The following is a 23739-nucleotide window of genomic DNA, read 5'->3' as shown; positions in this document are numbered from 1 at the left end:
ATATCAAAGACAAAAGATATCATATAGCAAGACAAAGGCGCGGCGGTATAGAGAGGCAAACGCTGAGAGCGAGCGAGAGGAAGAGAGGAAGAAAGATCGCGACAGGTCTCCAAACTCTTCTGTGTCTGATCTGGCCCGCGGATCTGAACACACCGTGTTTCCGTGTGGCCGTGAAGAAATAGCCGGAAATAACCCACGGCTAACGACTATTGAATGAACCATTTTACATTATATTGTCTTCTTCCTGATAAGCAAGTAGCTGCTGCCAATGGGCGAGAGAGGTCATGAATGTCAGAGGAGAGAGTTTCCTCTGTATTCCATGGACGACAAACCATATCTGTTATTTTTCAAAGCAAGCAACTGTGTGAGGGAGCATCTTGTTTCGAACGCATCCATAGGTACTACTACAATTCAGCTGGGGAGAGAGGATGTGCAGCTCGACGCAGCACATCATGGACGGGGAGGATGCGTCGACATTATTGCATAGCAATAGACAAAACGGACAATGAGAAAAGGGAGCACTGTACAAGCAATCATGAAAGCGCGATGGTTTTCGTAACCATCCTTCTAAGTAGACGCTTCTAGAGCTTTTTTTCTATGCTAGGGAACTTGGGAGATAGGAGGTGGCAGAGGAGTCTCCCGGCAGTTGTCTGCTTGCTGGATTAGATACTTAGCCAGGGGAACAATCGCTACTCTCTTGAGCGCGACGCCGTTGAGAGCAACTTGTGCTCTTAGACTAGGATCACATGCGAAGGGAAGTAGAAATTGGACTGCTGTTTCCCATACATCCTTGTCTCTTTCTTGGTGGTCGACATACTCCGTAGAAGTATATAAGGACATTTTGCCCTTGCCCTGCCCATGAGAGGGAGATAGATAGTCGTAGGTCGAAGTTCACCTCCAGAATAGATGGAGAGGCCGCCTCCGAACTCTTCTCTGCCATGGAGAGTGCTGCCTTGTTAACCTGGACTCGTTCCTTCAACCAAGGCTGGTTCAACTCACCAGAGCTTATGGTGTCGGCATAGTCCATCGCTAATACGTCCGCGTATACCCGTTGCCGGGATTGTTCATGATCTTCGGCGCACCGGATCATCATCACCTTCATTATGAGGTATTCGACTTCGCTTCTATTCTTGTTCCATGCCTCCCGGTCCCGATTGCCGGCTCATCTGTCGAGCCTTCAATAACTCGTCACACAAGAGCAAATTGCTAGCAATCCCTTGGCTACTGGCGATACTGTTCCGCAGCACTCGGAAACTGTCATAGACACCCTCTTGCACTGGATCCATAGGTTCTCCTGTGACAAGATCCAAGCCTACAGCATTTCCTTCGACATGCTCATCCTGCAGCGCGGCAAGGGCGTCTTGAATATCGTGTCCACTATTGGCAGCCAAAGTCTTCGGAATGATGAGAAGAGCGTCAGCAAACGCTGCAACGCCCCATTTGGCTTTACCTTTGACGGATTTTCTCACGGCTTCCGAGGAGAGGTGGGTCGCCGCTGCAATCTGGAAGGACCCGGCTCCCGGTACTACGCAGCCGTCAACAATCGTGTTGTAGACACTGCGCAGGCCATCTCGCACTGCATCGGTGATCTGGGCGATGGTGTGTTGATTGGGTCCCTTGATCAGAATCGTCACCGATTTGGGATCCTTAACTTCTTCGACAAACGTGTACTTTTCCTCACCCAGAGTTTGTTCGTAGACAAGACCTGCCCAGCCTAGCACGGATGCGTCCAGGTCATCGACGCTGTTCTGGGCTTGACCTCCACACACGAGCTGCAGCCGTTCCATGTTACGTCGTTTCGCACGACGGAGGGCAAGAATGCCATTCTTGACCAGGACGTCAAGCGAAAGAGGGTCGATACCCTTCTGGTTGATGACCACAAACCCCTTCTTGGGATCTGAGCCGCAGACTTCATTCTTTAGGGCGATGATCTTCTTCAGCTTTTCGTCAACGAATCGTCTCTCAGAGGCTACCAGCTTGTCGCGCTGTTCAGCGCTGTTGTAGAAGAAGCCGGAGTTGATTTCGGACTTTTCATACTCCAGGGAGACATTGAGGGTGAGGATATGTGCGTTCTCGACTCGCTTTGGCATGTCTGGATGTCGTGCGCCATGGTCCAATGCCAAGCCACGGATCAGCTGAGTGTCAGTGCCCATTTTGTGTTGTAGTTTCATGATTTCAATCATGTGGAGATCCGGTTTGGTTGGAGGTCTATGGATGGCCAGGACTGCATCGACTATGGAGGGCGTAAGTTGGTCGGCTAGAGCCTTGTTGATCTTGGTGGACAGGGATGTTCTTGCAACAGACAGGAGAAGGTCTCGATCCACCTCCCTCTGTATTTTGAACGTGTCCAGAAACTTCAAAGTCTCTGCCTTTGCGATCTCAAATCCATCAACAATCACTCTAGGGTGCAGTCCTTCTTGAATATATCTGTCAGCTTGTTTCAGAAGCTCTCCGATCAACAAAATGATTGAGGTGGTTCCGTCGCCGGTGATCTCGTCCTGCGCGGTGGCAGCTCTTGCAATCAAAGTAGCGGTGGGGTTTTGGATAGACATCTCTTTCAGCAACACTGCCCCGTCCTTGGTGAGTTTGATCTGTCCAGAACCATCTACAAGCATTTTTATGGTGCCCGAAGGACCCAGGTTGGACTTGAGAACATCCTGAAGGCCTTCGCCAGCATTTATGTTGATTCGGAGCGCTTCACCGCGCCGCCGACTTTCAGCCTTTGGGTTGAGGAGCTGGGTCGCTAGACAAATTCATCAGTAAGAGTTTTGACAAAGACACAGAAAACGTACCAGACATGGCCAATTGCGACGGGGCGAATGGACTATCTAATAACGCAGAAGAATCTTAGAATAGTAGCGACGGCCCTTTCAAACCCTAGAAAGATTGATAACCAGGACTGGAGTAATTGGCCTGCGTTAAGAGATCGTTTTAGAGATTCGCCCAAGTCGTCCATGAATTTCGCGCAGGCAACGAGGGGATCTCCAGTTTGATGCCAAGATTTCGAGAATACTCACGCTGTTTTATGATACGCGTGCGGGATGAAGTCTAAAGCGGCGGGCTCTTGGTAGACGTAGGGTGCTAGGCTTAGATAGTACTAGCGACACTCCTTTCTGTAGCTATACCCACCTAGGTATAGATAGGTAGCTACTCCGTACCAGGGTACCGTGTTCAGCTTGCAAGTAACTTCAAGTTGAGCTCTCCGCCAATGCTACTCGTACATATACAGTACTTCAATCCATAGCTGTTAGCAATGGAAGACGGTCAGTGGACTCCACCAGCAGCATGCCATTACGCCACGATGCCCCTAGCATTCTAAGACTGCTGCTTAAGATGCCGCCGAACGCCGAGTTCAGTGACTGGATATTCTCTCCTGCGGGCGAACAGAAGAGAGTAGTGGAGCCTGGTGGTCATACTAATTCTAGCGCGGACCTCGCGTTTCATTCACGTCGAAGCACTGTTTAACGAGTGGACTCCTCCCCAATGAGGGTTCCGAAAATGTGAAACATCAGGGGTTGAAGATTACCGACCTACTCGTCCAAGGCAAGTCGCTCGGTGATCAATCTTACTCCTCAACTAGCACTACCCACGAAATTACCCTGGTGATCATGGTTGATCACTCTTATTTCAATCTTGAGGCTGAAATTCTCTTACACACGTACGGAGTACCACAATGTTGCTTTGACCGATAGATACTCCACGCGAATGCTGCTCAAGTCAGGGGATGAAAGGATCATATTCTAGGCACCTCAATCAATGCAGCGCGATCTCCTAGGACAAGAAACCCAAGAACGGAGGCCTAATTGTGAACACCATGAAGTTTTGCCGAAGGGGCCACGGCTCTGAAAACGATTACTATCAAGTCAAACATGATCCATATGCCTCACAGCTAGATCTTATCGGGATTGCACAAACAGATAAACTCCCTTCAACAAGCACTTTCGACTCATTCGAAGCTACAACAATTCAAGATCCGCCTTCACAGGCTCATGGGCATTCTAAATTCCGTCATTTCAGAGAGAAATGGCGAATCGGTGCGTTGCTGGCAGCTTCTGTGGCCATGTTGACGGCATTGATCAACCTCAGCGTGGGAGCATGGGCAACGTCTCTCACAAGAACCAGTAATCCGATGTCAAGTGGTATCCTGGTTGAGATATTCCATGGCGATTGCAAAAGGGCGTCGACGATGAATACATGGGCTCATCTAGCTATCAACGTAATCAGCACCGGTCTTTTAGCAGGCAGCAACTACTGCATGCAAGTCTTGGTTGCGCCGAGCAGAACGGACATTGATCGCGCTCATGCGAAGTTCAAGTGGTTGGATATTGGCCTTCCCTCAATCCGCAACCTTAGATACATCAATCCTAGACGCAGATGGCTCTGGGTACTTCTTGCAGCATCCTCATTGCCATTGCACCTCTTGTAAGATCGTTTCGGGCCCAAATATGGTTTAGTGATGGCTGATAGCGCTTACAGATTCAATTCGTCATTTTTCTCATCAATTGCGTCGATGGACTACCATGTCATATTTGCCACGCCCGGGTTCCTGGAAGGCGATCGATTCAACTACACGACCGCTGATATGTTTAGCTGGGCCATGCCGTCAGATACAGACATTGCGCGAGTGCAACAGCAAGTGTTGCAAAATTCTAGCCGATTTGAGCGACTTGAGAATGCGCAATGCATCAAGACTTATGCCAAGGACATAATTACTGATCGAAGATCAGTTATTGTGATCACCAGCGATGTTCCTGCCCCTGAGAATGGTTCCGTCTTCCTAGCAACGGAGTCCTTCACTGCGTCTCCTGACACGGAAGCCTACCCTTGGATCTGTCCAATTTCAGCTTACGCAACCCCCGGGGCACCCCAGACCTATTCGTACGCATACAACGGAAGGTGCTCAACCCAAGTCGCGAAAGGTGAAATTGATCCTGCGAATTGGAGGCCAACTAACATCACTGCCGAGTTCTGTCTCAGTGAAAAGGTTCCCGAGCAATGTGGGTTCTACGCGAATGTTGCTATCATTTGGATCGTCGTTGCATGTAATATTGTGAAAGTTTTGATCATGGGTTATATTGTCCTTTCTCATGGCCTTGAGAAGCCTCTATTGACAATTGGGGATTCTATATCAGCGTTGATTACCAGACCTGATCCGATGACGGAAGATTTGGGTCCGACAACAATCTATGCAGTCAAAGTCCTTGGTCGCAGCAAAAGGTCCAATCCGACCAAGGCTTGGCGTGCTGATAAATCTTCGAGCTGGCAACCCTCGAGTCGTCTCAGGTGGTTCCACGCGGTTTCGATTTGGCGTTGGTCCTTGACAATTCTTTAGTAAGCAGCAAACGAAATCAGACATCCCATTCACTGACAAACACCAGTCTTTGCGCCTGCATCAGTACAATTGGAGGCTTGCTTCCTCCTGCTTTGGCTCTTCTGGAAGGTGATAGATCGCTCAGAGGACTTTACGCAAGGGGATTTGGCAGGGTTTCCCTCGAAACAACCCTTTCTGGTTGGGATATTTCCTACATGAGTGTACAAAATGCTGTGGTGTCCTCAGTCTTAGTGGCCAACTCGCCTCAGTTGGCTCTCTCCTGTCTCTATTTCGCGGTCAATACTGTTCTAACATCGATGAGTTCGGCGAACGAATGGTCACACTTTTCCGCCCGGTACGCAGAAAAGCATCAACCAAAACCTCTCAGGACATCTGATCCCGTCGGTCAACAACGAGGGACTCATTTCCTTCAACTACCTTTCCGTTTCGCCATCCCGCTGGTCGCAGTGGCGACACTCCTTCATTGGCTAATCTCACAATCAATCTTTCTTGTCGTCGTGGCGCAATACAATTCCAACGGTTTGCTGGAAAACGCCTTCAAGCTTGCAACCTGCGGATTCAGCCCCATTGGCATGATTTTCGTGATGATATGTGGCATTGCTTTGTTGCTGTGTCTACTCGGCATAAGTATAGTCAAACTTGACGGCACTGTACCTATTGTCAGTAGTTGCTCCGCAGCTATCTCAGCGGCCTGCCATCTGAGAGGCGCTGTGAAACATAGCATTGAAGAAACAGACGGCCTAAGCCAAGACAAAAGTCCAAGAGCTGAAATGGTCGAGGGCCCCTTGGTCTGGGGCCAGTTAATCGGAGATAGTCAAGAGTTCAAGTGGAGGAACGACATAGATTCTGAAGAATCCAAACAGTACAGCTTTGCGAGTGGAGAGGGCCTAGCGTGGCGAGAGAAAATTAAATGGCCACTGTCTGAGAAGAGGGATAACGTAGTAAAGTAATGAAATGTTTTTCGAGTGTGTTCTCGGTCAACCATAATTCAATTCATCATGTTTCTCATTGAATAGTGACTCGTGCGCTGGGTAGATCCCCTTTTGCATCACGTGATAAGGCTCTGCCACTGAGTGATTTGCCAAGACCAGACACCGGAGGAGTCTTGGCACTTGCCTCAAATCTTCTCCAAAATTTTTAGAGCCCCGAGCGCAATCCGCGGTTTTCAGAGCTTCAGCTTTGTGTATGATCCTAGCTATTTTCTAGCCAGTTGATAGATAGTGATACGCGATTGGATCTATCGTTACTGTGCACCCCTTACTCCAGCGACCATGGCTGAAGCAAACTACCTCCTCCATGAGGGCCCTATGGGCTACTCCGTCTTTAAAGTCGTCCACCAAGCTGACACTGTCGCAAATCGCCTCCGAGAAGTCCAAGAGAGTGTCCAAGATCTGAGCAAATTTGGCAAGATGGTCTCTCTTGTCAGTTTCCTGCCCTTCGAGAACGGAAAGCAAGCTCTAGAGGAGCTGCACGACATTTCTGAGGGCATTGCGTCCGACTTTTTGAAATCCTTCCTTGAGTTGAACCTCCCCAAAGCTGGAAAGAAGAGCAAGGTCATCCTTGGTGTTTCAGACAAAATCCTCGCTAGCAGCATCAAGACTTCGTTCCCCAATATCGAATGCGAAACCGGTGATACGAGCGAGGTGGTTCAAGACATGCTGAGAGGCATCCGACTTCACAATGAGAAATTGCTCAAGCAGCTCCGCGGTGGTGATACTAATACCGCACAACTTGGCCTGGGTCACGCATATTCGAGAGCCAAGGTTAAGTTCTCTGTGCAGAAAAACGACAATCACATCATTCAGGCCATTGCCATTCTGGATCAGTTGGACAAGGCTGTGAATACTTTCTCCATGCGCGTTCGTGAATGGTATTCATGGCATTTCCCCGAACTAGTCAAGATCGTATCCGAAAACCACAAATATGCTAAGGTTGCCCTATTTGTCAAAGATAAGAAAACGCTCTCCGAAGACAGCCTGCACGAGCTTGCAGCAGTTGTGGACGACGATGAAGACATTGCGAAAAGTATCATAGATGCAGCTAAGACGAGTATGGGGCAAGAAATATCTCAGTCAGATATGGAGAATGTCACACTCTTTGCACAACGGGTTGTGAGTCTTGCAAATTACCGGAAAACTCTTCACACCTACCTCGTCTCTAAGATGGGCGTGGTCGCACCCAATCTGGCAGCTCTGATTGGAGAAATTGTTGGAGCTCGCCTGATCTCCCATGCTGGTAGTCTCACCAACCTATCCAAATACCCTGCTTCGACTGTCCAAATTCTGGGAGCAGAAAAGGCACTCTTCAGAGCGCTGAAAACTAAGGGCAATACTCCCAAGTACGGTCTGTTGTACCATTCATCATTTATTGGACGTGCTGGGCAGAAGAACAAGGGAAGGATATCTCGTTTTCTCGCCAACAAATGTTCGATCGCATCGAGAATCGATAATTTCTCGGAAACCCCATCAACAGTCTTCGGATTAGCTTTGAAGAAGCAGGTGGAGGAGCGATTAGAATTCTACTCGTCTGGAACGCAACCTACGAAGAATGAGGTGGCCATGGTAAGTGCAACCTATCAAGGACCACTCGGACTAGAGCTAACACGCGCTGCAGAAAGATGCAATGGACAAAGTCCTGGAAGACTTAGATGTTGACGCAACGGTAGTTGATGAAGAAATGTTCGACGTCGAACCCACAGCGGTGCAGAAACAGGAGAAGCGGAAGAAGGATAAGTCCGAGAAGAAAGAAAAGAAAGAGAAGAAGCGTAAATCCAGTAGTGGTGACGGTGCCGAGGTAGAAGAGGTCAAGGAGAAAAAGAAGAAGCGTAAATCGGTGGATGCCAGTGAGCCCGAGGGCAAGAAGAAGAAGAAGGCCAGGTCTGAGGCATAGGACGACGCGAGCTTCGAGAGAGGTGGAGGGTTAGAAGAAGAAAAAGACGACGGAGAAGGTCAAGTCTGAAGCACAACATGCGATCATGACGGCGGCCAAAACTTGGAGACACGGGCCAACTACTCGTATGTTGATTTATTGCTGAATTACGTGCATGGCGTTGGTGGGTAGGCGGGAGGCCTGCAGTGGCTTTCCTAGGAAATCAAACACTTGAATGTCGGTCCTACATTCATTCGCCTGGTATTGAGAGTAAAAAATAAGACGCTCAGGCAGTGGGAGATAGATTACTGCGCCGATTATCATTGTCTAGAGCAAACCAAGGTGCCTTTGTACTAGCTATGTACACGTGCGCCCATATGTCATGCTTCGGCTTCTATAGCTGGACAGAACCAAAATGAAACCAACCTAGAGCCTCACTGCTTCCGCTGGCCCCTGTGCGAATTTCCCTTTCCTAAATCCATGTCTTTGCGGTGGGCGAGAGGGAGGGACGGGTTATATAGCGTGCCCCATTTGCCAATTGAATCATGCCCTTGGGTTCATTTCGGCAACAAGAAGGAATAAGGAGTTCAAAATCAAGTAAAGTCATTCAGCCTGGGCTTCTTTTTGGTATGGACGCTAATATGGAGAATGAGTACTAGGAGAAACAGGATATTGACTTATCCGAAAGGCGCATGCAAAAGCCCAAGCGCCAGAGCCCGGCGAGGACGGATGTCTCGACGTGGCTCATTTTCAAGAACAATCTCATCCATCGATGTGTACGCTCGCAACCGCCCGAGCAATCAAAATTAACATCCAATCCGTGTATGTTTCCAATTCCACCCGCCTCAACACTCAGACCCCGAGGAGAAGCTGTTCAGAGACTTCACATCGACGTCGGCTTCCTTCTCTTTTGCGCCGGGGCGCTTCGACGACGCCGTTGATGGCTTCTTCTTCTGCTGCTGCTGCTGCTGCTGTAGCGACGACCACCAACTCGAGCTCTGCTTCTTGTCGTCTGCGGTGCTGCTCTTCTTCGGCTGTGGCTGATGCCGTCTCGCCTCAGGGTTCTCGACGCTCAGCGTGCGGCCCTCGGCGGCGGCCTTGGCGCGCAGGGCGTCGCGGTGCTGCGTGGCGTAGTCTTCAAGGAAGAAGTTGGTCACGAGGCCGCCAGACATTTTGGTGGTGGTGGTGGTGGTGGTGGTGGTGGTGGTGGTGGTGAATTTGATATAGATGTTCCAGACTGATGCTCTAGGAGCCGAGTGGGAGTTCGGCTTCTTTTTTGCTCTGAGGGAAGCTTGTCTTTCCAATCTTCGTGATAATGCGTGTCGACAAAAGATACAAGAGCCACAACGTTAATGTTGAGCTTGTCTGCACGCGAAGTCTCGGGAGGATAGATGCAGTTGTTTGCAAGACTTAGTTTAGTGCAAGCTCACTGATAGATTACTTGAAGGTTCTGGTTCTGATTTAGTCTGACTCTGAAGCCCGAAACGGGAATAAATATATTGAATTGAAGGAAAAGTAGGGGGATTATTAGAAGCACAGAGGTGGTGCTGACCCCCATTATATATTCGATACAGTATGCCTCTCAACCCGCTTCCAGTGAGAGACCAGGTAGGTAAGAAGGACGAGTAGATCCTGAAAGAAACTAGGTCCCACTCGTACTCGGATTCTCACTCACCGTTATTGGTACAGTAGGCTGGCGCCGAGTCGTTTTGTGAACGCCGAAAGCGCGGCCGCTTTCAGAGCCCTTCTGTTTTGCTTCTCGTTCTCCTCCCTGACACACGTGGATTACCAATGTCATCATCTTACGCGTGGAATGGGGTCAGCGCCCACCCACGCCGAGGACCGGGGATAAATCCATTGATTATCGGAGAAGAATGGCATGGAAGGACTAATTGATTGATTTGTGACTCCCAAAGGGCGCGCGCTAGCAACAAACTCACCTTTGGACGATGCCCCATCTCAGCCTCGTACGGAGTGTGTGATTTGACACTAACTAAATATTGAGCGAAAGTCGGTAGCCAGTCCCACTACTATTATTATTGGCATTGCGGAGCGACTAGCGAAGATTTGGGTAGCGGAACGAGGTTGGGTTGCGCTCAGGGCAATATTTAATAATTGCTCCGAGCGCCGCCTCCCTCCCTCTTTGGCTCCGCGTTGGTTTGTCCAAGCGGGATTACACCTTTCTATTCCTTGGCTTCTAACCAGTGAATTGCACGCATCTATACACCGGGGTTTGGATATTACAGATGGTCTTGGGAGCCCCACGAGGAGATGGATGTGCCAACGGGTGGTCCTGGTGGGAGTTTGAATCGGCAACAGGATAAATCCTCCAAGTCAGAATTTACAACACATCAACATCAACTGCGCCCACAATGACAACGCTACGCCACGCATAATCAGTCATCAAATGATGTTCTCCCGAATACCAAGGCTCGATGTGGTTGTGGATGTGGGAGCAATGGAGCCTTGATCAGCAAAGGGCGGAGGGCTAGGCTGTTTTTTCACCAAGTCTACCCCGTACGAGGTAAGGAGGGACATGGCTTGCCCCATCTCCGGATCTAGAACCGAAGGCCGAGCGCCGCGTATAGTAGAGCCAAGTTGCTGATATGCTGGACTAGCAGCGCGAGCGCCGAGAACCGCATTCCACGCAGGGTTGAATGTTATGAGGATGAGCACCACACTCACGTGGTCCGAGCGGCATCATATTAGCAATGCTGAATTGGAATATCTGGTGAGTCGCATGGTGCATTGAAGGGTTTAAGATATGGAGGGGGACCTCCGGGAGTATTCCGTGCTTTAGGTGGTAAGATATATTGTCATAATGTATGCCTTTCCCTCTATATACTAGCATCAGCATCAGCACCAGCATCAGCATCGGCACCCCACTTGCTTGGGAGAATGCTGTGTGTGATCTAGAGTTGAATATTCACCCAGAGGTCTTGCAGGAGGTAGGTGCAGAGTTGCTCAATTCCTCCTCCTGTCGTTTTCTGTAGTATAGGCATTCTAAGCACGCTTTTGTCATTGCCATCCGAGTCCCAACCCGACGCAGGCCTCACCCCCTTATCTTAATATACAAGACGCGTTTGTTTCCTCCGAGAGGAAATTATAGTTTCGGTGCTCGGCATGGGCGTTTCACATTGGGACTGTTGAGGTCAGGGTGTGCTTGATATGTTGCCCTTCATGGCTGGATCAGATCACAAGCTACGCACCCTCCAATCCCATCCCGGCCATTTCTCCGTTGATACCAAAGAACTGGAACCAGTCCTCCACGTTCAAAGTCGTCGGCGCCACGGGGGCATTTCCAATCGAGCTGGTCGACCATCCGTCACTATCATGCATCTCCATGCCTGCTCCCATAATCCCCGCCATGCCTCCTGGCCATACCTGCGATTGTCCCGACAAGTCCATCTGAGGCATTTGTTGGCCACCGCCCATCGGATGCGAGGACATCTGCAATTGAGGGTCCACTGCGTGGTTCAGGATTGGGCTGGTGAAATTGGTGGCATCCCCAATCGTGCCGTCTGGGAACAACTGGTCAGGCTGGAAGTTCTCCCACAGTTGCTGAGAGATATTGGGTGAGTCTCTCGTTACCAGGAAGAGATCGGGTGGTGTTGCTGGTATTGAATATCCGTTGAATGGTGAGTTCGCACGCGTAGGTCCCCTGGACGGAAGCCGGGATGCGCCCCTTGATCGCGAGGCCGGTAGGTACTGCTCGTTGGGTAATGGTGGTGAACCGAGGAAGTTGGCGTTGTGACTTTGAGACGGTTCCCTCGACGGTGTTACCGCAGGTGTTTGAGGACGTGACCGTTCGTATGACATCTGCGGCGCGGGAGGCCCCACGTTGAACCCCAAGTCAATGTCGTCAAACTTACGCTTTGTCGGGTTGGGCGGTGGTGGGATATGTGATACGGGTACGTGTGAAGCGGGATGCGCCCCATTCGCGTTTCCATTCTGAGCTGCTGCATTTTGATTCGCTTTGGCGCGTTGTGCTTTTCGTCCTGTGGCTTTCTGTAGTCTCTCTTCAAGTACCTTGTTTCCAAGGATCGATTCGAACAAGGTATGAACCATCTTCGCCACGAGCCAGACCTTGGACACTTCTTTCAATGCCACCATGCACACGTTGATGCGTTCCTGGCTGGCTGCCACCACCGAAGGCACTGACGAGCGCATTTGATAGACGTGCATGATCAAAGCAGAGAACAAACTGTAGACGCTGTACCACCATCAGCAACATTGCCGGGAGTCAACACGAAAACACTCACATAAATGCAGGCTGATATTTGACTTGATCATGAGCAAGCAGGTTCTCCATGATTGAAGTAATCATCCCAGCAGCCTGGAAAGCGATGGTCCTTGACGGATAGGCCATGTCTACATTATCGTAGTCATGTGGCTTCGCTGTTGCGGGTGGCATGTGGGCTCGATGGAGCAGACAGAGTGTGGTGCTAAAATGGTCAGTCTTCGGCCTGAAGAGGGGAATCCATATACACCCACTAGTAATTGGAGTGCAACAGAGCTGACCAGAAATGATGTCGTGAACGCTCCCAATATACTTCGCGAGGGCAATTCTGTAGCCAGTCTGCCAGTGCCATATCACTATGGGTGAGATCGATAGCATTGGTCCGTCTGGCTTTGGAGGCAACCGAATATTGTTGAGATAGCACGAGCCCCATAATCTCGCACAGCTTCACATACTGGAGAAAGAATTGTATGTGGACCGCCTCGTGTTGATAGTCGTTGGCCGGGTCTCCTTCGTCCTCGATGAAATCTTCCTCCGTGATCATCTCCACATCGGAGTCATCGGTGTTGATAGAAACGGGTCGGCCAAGGGCGACTGCAACCGATCGATCTCTTGTAAAAAGCGACCACCAAACCCGCTTCCACAGTCGTTTGTCTTGCCTACTCAACTGGGAGCTCTCGACGCTAACCGACATCGTTAGCACAACGAACTAGCACCGAGCCATGAAAGGACCACCCACCTTCGGTGCATGCCGGCACCCTGGGCGACCACAATGGCGACTCTGGTCCAGTAGAATACATTCTTGGTGACATCTGCTGCTATGTTAGAGCGAGCAGCGTCGGCAAATTCGACCGCCTGTTCTGACGCCTTACCTTCGGGTCCCTCCCAGTACCAGCCCATCAAGATCAAAGCCTGGACGATGGTGATACGATCGTCTTCATAGTTGGCATCATACAACGCTTTGGCGCGTTTGTAGAAGGTCATTGCTGCAGGCGTGGTGGAACCAGTGGCATCCATCAGCTGCGGATTGGTGCAGACCCTGGAACCAGCCAGTAGGATAGCCTGGAGGAGCAGCAGTGAGGGCGGGTTCTTCGTGTCTTTATACCTCTTCATAAAGCGGCTTCGATTGATGACTGGCACAATGGGGGCGACCCAACGGAAATAGGCCTCGACAAGCTCGTCACATAATGCTCGAGGCGGCAGTAAGAAAGCGCCTCTCTGCTGCAGGATCTCTATCTCCATCTGGTCTGGTTCCGTCAGGCGGGCACGTGCCCCGCGAATGTTTTCTGGAAGGGGGTAGTGAACGACATCGGTCGTGCCATGACGATCGTGGACAAGCAACGACAGATTCGAAGATTCACCCAGGTAGGCAACACGACCTGCCTCTTTGATGGGGGCCCGTGCAAACTTGGGCTTCATGAACTGGGTCATGGTACTGTTATTGGCAGCTTGCTGCGCAGCCTGGGCCTCGGACATTTGAGTGGAGGGCATACCATCTGGGGAATTGTAGCCATGATTCTGGGCTGGTCGTGGAGGCTGGTTGGCTCGAATGTCGGTTGGGGTGGTGGGTTGCTGGGAGTCTCCGGCCTCGCTGAAGATGGCGTGTCAGTATTGGACGCCCGTTATCTCATGATGAGATATGATATGACGTGGATGGGGACGATTCATACCTCTCATCGTCCTTCGCCCGGGCGGTGCCGGCCCTCTTGCGTTTGGGAACAGGAATTCGACATTCAATTGAAAAGGCCACACAGTTTGTGCAGGGGACTCTGAACAGATTCTTAGTACAGCGTCATCAATGGCTAGGGCGGGGTGTGATATCAAACTCACCCGAGGGATGCGGCATCGCATCTCACCTGCAGATAGGTGTAGTTAGTAATCAGTCACCTGACCTCACGGGACTGGAACTGGCGGTGGGCGGCATGTTCAACGTACTTTGCGAGCATGGCATGTTTCTGTAGCATAGCACGGGCAGATTAGCACTTGAACATATCATAGGCTGTAGATGAAGATGTGATGGCCGTGACGGGGCTCCTGCAGGCTGGATCCTTCCTCGTTCTGCACCGTTCTGCATGTTGAAGATAGGCGACTACAGATACAGCCCATTTGGGCCGAGGTTCTCGGTCTGTCGCGTCCACCAAAAGAACAAAAGCCTTTGAGTGCGGCCGTTTGCAAAGTTTCACTTTTTGTGGTCGTGCGACAGAACCAACGAGACAAAGAACACTGGGTTTTTTCTATGCCATTACATGTTGCAGGTCGCCAAAGCAGCAGTCCACGAGAAACGATGCAAGGTGAGGCGGTGGAGGAGAAGCTTACCACAAGCTCGAGAGGCTCGTTGCCTGTGCAATTCGATGTTGTCAGCAAAGTTCAATGTGAACAGCGAAGCCAGAAAGACCGCTGTGGTTTATCTTACCTTCGAAAACTGGGATGGCCAGGTGTTTGACTGGGAGGTGCGCTGTTGGTCTTGCCGGTGGAATTCTGGTCGTTGGAAGCCTGCGACTGCGCGGTGGGTTGATCAGAGGTAGACTGCGCCTCGGATTGAGGACTCGGAGCGCTCATGGCGGTGGAAGAGAGGCAGAAGGAAACAGAGTTGTATCACCAAGATGCGCAGGCGTGGTCGACCAAGTGCATAGCGAGGTGCTAGTAAGCGGTATACTACAGCAGCAGGATTGACTCGTGAGCGGTGTTGTCTAGTCAGTGTGTCTGTTCGTTCGGGGAGAGAGGGTCTGCCTTTGCCCAGCACTAAAGAGTCAAGAGTCAAGACTGGAGGAGGACTACGCGGAGGAGCGAGAAGCCGGAGCGATGCGGTAGCGGGCTTGATTTGCGGAGAGATCGCCCAAGCCTGGCGCCCGGAGGAGCCTAAGATGCAGGGCTGAAAGGGGGCTGAAGGGTGGTTGGTGCGGGCACCAGACTGCCCATCACTCCCTCTACCTGTCCCCGAGCTGGGCCTAGAAGGCGCTAAACATTAACTGGGTTATACCCCCGTTCGTGGCTCAGCTGCCCCAAGCACACCTATGTACTACTACTGTCAGCCGAAGTTACCAATGTGACTGTGGCTAGGTCGGGTCCCGTGACTTCCGTCTGTGGCCTGAGCGAGTCTCACACCACCCGGACTCCTCCACTCCTACCCGTACTCTCGTACTTCTTCTACCACTGCTGTTCTTGTTCCTCTATCGAGTACTCGGTATAGAGGAGTAACTCATTCAGGTTACTTTCTCCCTAGCCGCAGCTCCCATCCCCAACATGTCGCTATTTCTTACAGTCTCTCTCCAATGATAATACCACATGGCACACCTCCCTCGACCCTCGACCCTTGACGGCTGCCTGGCGTTTTGGATGACTCGGCTGGGTAGAGAACGGAGTCCATCTGCTTGGCTAGTCCTTGTACTTCGTACAGTAGACTGTGGGGTAGTTACTAGTTTCCTGCTCCCGTAGTAATGCTGGGGATCATCCAGTTCACGCTGTTTACTCAAACAAAAAGTCGAACTTTCACATGATCCCTCGGCTGTTTGCCTCGTATCTCGTATAGAATCACCTGACTCCAGTTGACGTTCACATCGAAGTCCCCTTTCTCATGTCAATTTTGAATTGAGTACCTCCGTAGTAGACTAGGAGTATGTCCCTGGTATCCATGCATTCTACTAGACGCCATCCATGCAAGCCATGGTACTTCAGATTTACGCCCCTGACACGGATGCAACTCTTCATTTCCTTGCAATGCCCAAATATCCGACACCCAACGCCCTAGGTCCATGTACATGATGATATCGTCCTCGCAGTTGTTCCTGGGTTACGTCACCGTCCCTGTCGCGGCAATCTGCTCCACCGCTTCCTGCATTTCAGAATTGGCCCCTGTCGATGATGACTCCGTGCTCCAATCCTCAGCTTCCTTCTCTGCTTCCACCTGCTTCGCTATTTTGTTTCCCGGGGCGGTCTGGAAAAAGTCTATGGTCTGTAGCCCGCGAACATCTCCTACCTTCATTTGCTCCATTCGCTGTCCGTTCTGTCTTTGCCGTTGGATCATCTCGCGCACAGGGATCATCGCTGCATCTCGGCATGCTTCCTTGATGTCGCTGCCTGACATTCCGCTCATGACCCGAGATAGATACTCGAGGTCCAGATTTGGCACATCGACTTTGGTGTCTTTTAGCATGATCTTCAGTATCTTCAATCGTTGTGACGCCCCTGGCAAAGAAACCGGGAATTTCTTGGGCATGCGCCGTAAAATCGCGTCATCTATATCCTGTATCCGATTGGTCGCCCCGAGAATCAATATTCTTTGAGGCCGTCCGGTGGTCGTCGCCGAAGCCAGACCGTCCCAATGCGTCATGAATTCAGCCTTGACCATTCCGCTGGCTTCATGTTCGCCACTGTGCCGCGTCCCCAAGACCGCATCAATCTCATCGATGAACACTATTGCTGGCTCTAATTTCCGCGCTAGGCTGAAAACTGCGTTCACTAGCTTGTTGGAATCGCCAAACCATTTCTCCGTCAACGTGGAAATATGGAGGTTAATGAAACATGCTCCGCTCTCGTGTGCCAATGCCTTGGCAAGCATCGTTTTTCCGCAGCCGGGTTGTCCGTACAGCAACACCCCCGAAGGAGCAGACAGCAGTGAAGACGAAGTCGAATAAAGGTCGGGCATAGTCAGCGGGTATATCACCGTTTCTCGCAGCTCCTCAATGATGTCCGAAAGCCCACCTATGTCCTCAAATGATACCGGAATGTCTTCGGGGAACACCAAGTCCTGTAGGATGGCCTGTTCGTATTGTGATAGACGGAGATCTTCCATCCTAGGCCGATCAGGGCCCTGATCTGTGGACGTCCGTCCCGCCTCTAACCTACCCAGAATCGCGGCCGATGTTAAACGCGCATGCTCTTTGACATCTGATTCTGGGTCTAAGTTCATTTGTTTCAGGACATATCGCACCATGAGGAATCCGCCGATAGCCTGCAAATGTCAGCACCCTTGATCACTCACGCAGCTGTGAAACGTAAATGAAGCCAAAACATACCAAGGGTGCCACGACTGCCAACTCCTCAAGCACACGGTGCCACCAAACACGCCCTCTATCCGGAGACATAGTTGAAAGCAATGCGTTTGAAAGCGGACCAGAAAGCGGCATTGCGCCCAGAGAATATAGAGAAGAGCAACCTAGGAGTGGAAGTGGGAGAGGCAAAGTGATGGGTGTTGGCGTTGTGACGCAGGCCGGGGATGAGCCGATTTGCACGTGTCACAAGTTCTACACGTGACATTGCACTATCCGAGCTAGTCTCATTTGGGTGATATGTTTTGATCCCCTCGAGTTGGTCGTGCGCTTCACTGCCGCCGCCGCCAACTTGGATCGATCGATGCCTCTCACACCTATTATCCTCACTCGCTCCACGCCCACAGCCTTAGCCGAGGCACTCACTTCATAATGAAGGGCATTGCTGACCTCCTCGACTCGGATATGGAAGACTCGAACAATTTTATTGACGAAAACTCCATACTCTCGTCTGCCTCTGGCGCGAGTACTGCCACTTCAGCCAAAGGGACCCAAGCCAAGCGAGGCAAAAAGCGCCAGCGGGTCACCGTGCCTCCTAAATCGCGATCTAAGGTACAGAAGCCTTCGCCGCCGGCGACCAAGAAACCCACTGCGAAGCAAGCCGCTTCCAAGCGTAAAGCCCTAGAAGAACAGATCAACGACCGTGACGCCGAGCATGTTGAAAATGAAGAGAATGCGCAAGAAACCATCCCCGCCAAAGCGAAAAAGACCAATCGCGCTCCGGCAAAACCAAGAGCGACTAAGAAGGCCGCCGTTCCAAAGGTGACTGAAGAAGACGAAATGGAAATAGAGCAGACTCCCGCAGCAGCTCGCTTGAGCCATGCTACCAACCGTCCACAAAATGAGGTGTTCAAGGTCGCTTCCAAAAAGATAGCTTCAAGATCAAAACCCGCACAAGAATCTCGCTCAATTGTCCCAGAATCACACAGCGCTGCAGAAGATGAACAAAGTGAGGTCGCAATAGTAGAGTCGGTGCCACAACCCAGGAAAGCAACACGGGACACGTCAAGATCGAGACAAGAACCACCGTATAGAAGACGAGCTGGGAGTGCATCAGATACGGACCGAGGTGACCCGAACCTTCGACGAAAATTGGGAGATATGACGCGTAAATTCGAGAATGTCGACCTTAAGTATCGCACGCTGAAAGAAGTGGGTGTGAACGAGGCCAATGCAAATATGGAAAAACTTCGAAAGCAGTGTGACACCACAGTGCAAGCATCAAACGAGTTGATCGCATCACTCAAGAAAGAACTAGCAGCACAAGCTCCCCAGGCTCAGGAGGCCCGGAAGCTTAAGAAGCAGGTACAGAGCCAAGAGACGGAGGTTATTAAGCTTCGCGATACAGCAACGGAACTGGCACAGGCTCTCAACGACTCTCAAAACGAGATCAAAGCCTTGCAGGCGAAGATGGCAGCTGCGCGAGCATCTTCGACTGAGCAGGCGAATTCGAAGCCTCAGCCAAGTACAAGGAAAGCAATTGTGCAACGACCCCTACCAATAGGATCCGCAGAAGCATCACAAGCGGCTCAAGTCGCACAGATGAAAGAAAACCTGTACAGTGACCTGACAGGGCTCATCATCAGGGGGGTGAAGAAGACGGAAGACGGAGACACATACGATTGCATTCAGACAGGGAGGAATGGCAGTGAGTATAACTTCAAACCCGCTGAACGATTCGATACTGATCAGGTTACAGCATTGCATTTCAAGTTATTCGTGGATCAAGAGGATGCCAGAACAGCAAGCTTTGAGGAAACAGAGTTCCTGTATACGCCGCTTCTTGATACGAATCGAGATCGCGAGATGATCGAGCTGATGCCGAGCTATCTCACCGAGGACATTACCTTTGCTAGACAGAATGCTGCCAAATTCTATGGTCGCGTAGTAGACACCTTGACCAAACGACGAGCAGAGGAGTAGTCGTGGATTTCGTGGACGCTTTATGATGGTGGCATTGCTGATTGCAAGGGGCGTTTCTGGGAATTGTTGTTGGCAAGGCATATGGCCACCAGACCGCCAGTCCTGTTACTGTATTACTGAACAATACCTAGCCAGGTGACCTTATGAGATGTGCTCTTTTACCTCTCGTGCGGACTGTATCACGTGGATGTGACCCTGAGAGCAGCGTCCAGATAGCGCTTGCCCTGTTTGGTCTTATCGACAAACGCACAGTCGCCCTTACCATTTTTGGCACTTTATCAAGTCTACCCCGCCTTCCGGCTGTCATCGCTACCTTTTCTCCCACTGCGTCTGCAATCAAAGGCATCGCCCATCCACCACCATCCACCGAGTACTTGTGCCTTCGTAATGGTAAAGGCATGTGGTTGATCACACCTTACCCCCTTGTGGCCTACGACCTACTATTTCTTCCCTCTGTTCGACAGCCCTGAATAACATAATCGTCGTGTTCAGCCTCACTGTCGCCCAACCCCGTGCGACTCAACATGACTCTTCGAACCATCTATCGAGCCCATTGGGGGCCGAGATCTTTGGACAAAACCCCTATTTGCTTGAGGACCAATATCCAACGGACTACACAGATCCATGCTGCCCAAATCCGAATGCTGTGGTGGTGGAGTCGTCAGCCAATCGAGTGGCAGCCTTGGTGCGACGCAGATCAACAAGAACGCGTGAGGAGGCATCATAGACTCATGAGACACAAATACGCCAAAGCCTGGAGACGGAAAGCAATGTGGGAGAGAGATGATTCTCAGCCGTGGTCCTGGCGATCTGCTCGCTGGCTGATCAACAACCGGTGCTATGAGAGGCCAATCTCAGCCACCAGCCCACCCCAGCCCCCAGTAGACAAGGAGCAAGAAGACCCTCTTGCTCGTCGTTCTGATCCACACTATAATCTTTCCTTCCGCGCCTTCGTCGACTATATCGACCGGGAGGTCGCCAGGGACCCTTATGGCGTTTTATTCGGTAAACACCTGGAAAGCCCTCCCTCTACAAACAACTCTTCTTGGACGTCCTTCTCTTGGATGTTCGAATCCAAGGCACGCGACGCCAAAGAACCAATCTATAACACAAGCCAGGAACCCTTATCATCTCAGCCAGGGGCCTCATCGAATGAACGGATCCCAATCAACAGCCACCCAATCACCCCCCCAAGCAAAATCTCCGTACCAGGCTCAAAGCCAGATGCTGTAGAAGAGTATGAGTACGATCCAATCACCATGAGGAATGTCCCCAAGACGAAGAACACTGAGTTTCTACCCAAGCAACCCTTTCTGCAATCGCTTTTCTCCGAGCATGGCGTTGATATTCCAGTCAAGATCTACCAACCCCATAAGGTCTTTGGATATAGCTCCAAGGCTAGCTCAAGGGCATCGTCCCAAGTCGAAGTCTCACAAGGCCCCAAGGCACAGTTGGAAAGTTCGACAAAATCCGAGATCTCTAGTCTAATGGCCCGAACGAAGGGTAACAGTATCAATACAACCGCTCAGTTCACAGACGTCTCGCCAGACCAAGAGGTTGAAGCTTTAACAGCGGATTCAGTGGCCAAGACGCGCTCTCAACAGTCCGCTGAACCAGACGATCACGCACCACTGTTTTCAGGCACCACATATGCAGCAAGGAGCTTCTCGCCGGATTCTGCCTCCACTCCCACGTCAGACTGGCTCTCAAAAGAAGGTTTTCGAACAGCAGGTGAATCAACAACCAACGAGAAGCAGATTGATGACAACGTCGTGAAAATTTCCGACCAGAAAGTCGAAAGCAAACTTGAGCCTGCATTGGATCGAATGAGAGTGGCTGCGGCCGAGAGTGGCACCAGTTCTGACTCTGTCAGGCTGGAGCCTTCCATTGATCGGCACGCAGGAAAGGCCTCTGAAGGTAGACGGACTCGTTTGGAAGCAACAAGAGGTGCAACCATGCTCGATTGGGAATCAGAAGATGATGTTGATCTTCTCCGTGCGAGTGATGTCCGTGCTGGCACAAGGTCTGCGCGAGTGTCCAAACAACAATTGGAAAAATCAAAACGCAAGACTAGATTTGAGTTGGAATCAAATTTCGCCAAAAATCAGGCAAACAGTAACGAGGCTGATAATCTCGACGAAAATAACAAGGCCGCTGGACAAATTTCCAAAGGCCTGGCAAGTATTTGGAACCATATTAAAGAATATCCGAGCGGTATTGTTTCAAGGACAATGCAGTCAATGAACACTTTCAATGATGACTATAAGAAATATGTCAAACCCAGCAGCGCTTCCAACCTTACAGAAAAACTAGTCTTCAAAGGTGAGAATTTGAGCAAAACGCCATCCATCTATCGAGCCACAACAAAACATAACACTGACACTTTGCCCACTTCTCCGGATGTCGAGAAAGAGGAAAAGGAGCGCTCAAGCAGGATCGAAAGGCTAAGAGCAGCTACCGAAGAAATGAAGAAGGACAATGAAGTTATCAATGCACAGTTATCTCGGTTGGCGGCCGACATCAAGGTCATTTACGAGGAAGAATGTGGTCCTATTGGAACACAGCCCACTAGCACTTCGGGAGACTCAGTAGTTCGTCGCCACAAACAAAAAGCGGCAGTAGACACTTCCGAAGATTGGGATGTTGAAGATACTCAATCTGAAAAGGCCATTCAGGAGGCAGAGGCAGAACTCCACACTATGAAAAATGGTTTTCAGGACACGGAAGCCGAACACGGAAAGTCGGCGAAGCTTAGGGCCGTCATGGATGGAACGAAAGAGCTGCGAAGAGAGCTTCATGAGACCGGGATGGCTATAAGAGCGATTGAGAGCGGAAGACCGCAGACTGTTTGGAACACTCCGACAGCTTCATCTACAAACTTTGGCAAGAAGCGAATGGAACTGACAGACCGGCGAGCGACGGTAAAGAAGTCCGAGGAAGACAACGGTGAACGGATACAACTGAATCTCAATGAGCATGAACCTACAAAACCCACTCTATCAGGACCACCGAAGGAAGAGTTGCCTCAAGAAGTCCCAGGTCCTGTCTTCACTCCATCCCAGTCCCCAATCTGGAATGATGAACAGCCTCCCCCCATCGAGGATCTGAAAGAGAAATCCGCCGAATCAACTTACGTTGTCTTAGCTCAAGATGGGTCAACCGGTAAGATAGAAATGTCGCCCCTGAACAATGTCCCAATGTCTTCAGACAAAGCAGTCAGCCCAATCTTGGTACTGTCAAAATTGCACCGCGCCTCAGACTACCTGGTACATTTTGAGAGACTTGAAAGATCAGGATACGAACTCTACACAGGGTCAAAGAACATGCTCATTTTCAGAAAACAGCATCCAGGCGAGGTTCGAGAAGCTTCTCCACTGTCCACAGACTCGAGCTCTGCTCCCTCAAACTCCCTTGCCGTAGACTCGGTGAGCCCGCCGAAGCAAACGGCTACAGTGCTCGATGAACTCCCAAGTGAAGTCGACCCGTCTCCAGGTTCAGCTGCGCCAGCAGCAGCACCAAATCAACCTGCGAAACAACCTGAGCAGCACATGCTGAAATCAAGAGTGCGTCGACAGGAGCAAGTATTTTCCGGGACTATGCGGCCAGGGGAAGACCCTACGAGAGAGTCTAATCATGAGGAAAGCTTCGCACCCACCGAGCCTGGGGCAGCGCTGTGGGAGAAATTTACACTGAGTGTGAAGCGTGCTGTTCTCATCGCTGTCGCTCTAGGTGGTGTGGCATACGCAATAGGGTTTGTCGCTGAAGGAATAGGTGCACAGACACAGATACAGAATGGCATGGGCAACGGTCAAGTCCAGGGGCCGAGGAAGAGAATTGTTATGACCGGGCAAAGACCGGGCATTTACAGCACAGAAAGTTCAAGATCAATCTAGCGATGATCGTTGACGAGACGATGGTCGAGAGACGGCCACAATAACGGAGACGGGGACACCCTTTTGGAGAATGCATTACCCACGGCACCTATTCTCTTGTATATTTAGGTATATGGACATGCTTTGGGTCATGCTGGTAAGGATAAAGGGTTGAACAGTCCGCTCCCCTTGTCTTCATGCAGATTAAAGGATCTTGTGTGTGTGATTATGACAGCATGACTTGGTATACGGTATGGGACAGATACTCTTCTCTGACTTAAAAATATAATCACACGAAATTACAGGTGTGATAGCAGGGCATCCCCATGTTCTTCCCTAAGATCAAGATCTAGTACTCCCACTTTCTTTGTTTGTCATCACTCAGCGTGGGGTCTAAGGGAGTCTAAATTTCTTATGGCGAGCAGCTGCAGGTTAAGTAATCTCATGGGTGCGTTT

The 23739-nt window shown here is 50.7% G+C and overlaps 7 protein-coding genes across 7 annotated transcripts; 4 read left to right on the top strand and 3 right to left on the bottom strand.

The window, feature by feature from the left end:
• Positions 1-1124: 1124 nt before the first annotated feature.
• On the bottom strand, positions 1125-2799 carry A1O9_03663 (T-complex protein 1 subunit zeta; the record flags this gene model as incomplete). The annotated part of the gene is made up of 2 exons (XM_013405956.1): positions 1125-2743; positions 2793-2799. 2 exons carry the CDS (start codon positions 2797-2799, stop codon positions 1125-1127), a joined length of 1626 nt encoding a protein of 541 aa, XP_013261410.1.
• A 1015-nt stretch (positions 2800-3814) lies between these two features.
• A1O9_03662 (uncharacterized protein) lies at positions 3815-5332 on the top strand (the record flags this gene model as incomplete). Its single annotated transcript, XM_013405955.1, has 2 exons — positions 3815-4422; positions 4477-5332. 2 exons carry the CDS (start codon positions 3815-3817, stop codon positions 5330-5332), a joined length of 1464 nt encoding a protein of 487 aa, XP_013261409.1.
• A 1271-nt stretch (positions 5333-6603) lies between these two features.
• On the top strand, positions 6604-8221 carry A1O9_03661 (uncharacterized protein; the record flags this gene model as incomplete). The annotated part of the gene is made up of 2 exons (XM_013405954.1): positions 6604-7893; positions 7946-8221. 2 exons carry the CDS (start codon positions 6604-6606, stop codon positions 8219-8221), a joined length of 1566 nt encoding a protein of 521 aa, XP_013261408.1.
• Positions 8222-11401: 3180 nt separating this feature from the next.
• On the bottom strand, positions 11402-14364 carry A1O9_03660 (uncharacterized protein; the record flags this gene model as incomplete). The annotated part of the gene is made up of 7 exons (XM_013405953.1): positions 11402-12413; positions 12463-12645; positions 12695-13123; positions 13180-13255; positions 13313-14031; positions 14111-14209; positions 14333-14364. The coding sequence occupies 7 exons, from the start codon at positions 14362-14364 to the stop codon at positions 11402-11404; spliced, it is 2550 nt and encodes an 849-aa protein (XP_013261407.1).
• Positions 14365-16230: 1866 nt separating this feature from the next.
• On the bottom strand, positions 16231-17524 carry A1O9_03659 (uncharacterized protein; the record flags this gene model as incomplete). Its single annotated transcript, XM_013405952.1, has 2 exons — positions 16231-17391; positions 17456-17524. 2 exons carry the CDS (start codon positions 17522-17524, stop codon positions 16231-16233), a joined length of 1230 nt encoding a protein of 409 aa, XP_013261406.1.
• Positions 17525-17860: 336 nt separating this feature from the next.
• Positions 17861-19411, top strand: A1O9_03658 (uncharacterized protein; the record flags this gene model as incomplete). The annotated part of the gene is made up of 2 exons (XM_013405951.1): positions 17861-19136; positions 19188-19411. The coding sequence occupies 2 exons, from the start codon at positions 17861-17863 to the stop codon at positions 19409-19411; spliced, it is 1500 nt and encodes a 499-aa protein (XP_013261405.1).
• Positions 19412-19998: 587 nt separating this feature from the next.
• Positions 19999-23295, top strand: A1O9_03657 (uncharacterized protein; the record flags this gene model as incomplete). Its single annotated transcript, XM_013405950.1, has 1 exon — positions 19999-23295. A coding segment is annotated over one exon (3297 nt), but the record flags the coding sequence as incomplete, so codon positions are not given.
• Between the last annotated feature and the right edge of the window lie 444 nt (positions 23296-23739).

The sequence above is a fragment of the Exophiala aquamarina genome, assembly GCF_000709125.1.
Source record: "Exophiala aquamarina CBS 119918 chromosome Unknown aczIA-supercont1.3, whole genome shotgun sequence".
In the NCBI taxonomy this organism is placed as follows: domain Eukaryota; kingdom Fungi; phylum Ascomycota; class Eurotiomycetes; order Chaetothyriales; family Herpotrichiellaceae; genus Exophiala; species Exophiala aquamarina.
This window is presented reverse-complemented; position numbering and strand designations above follow the sequence as displayed.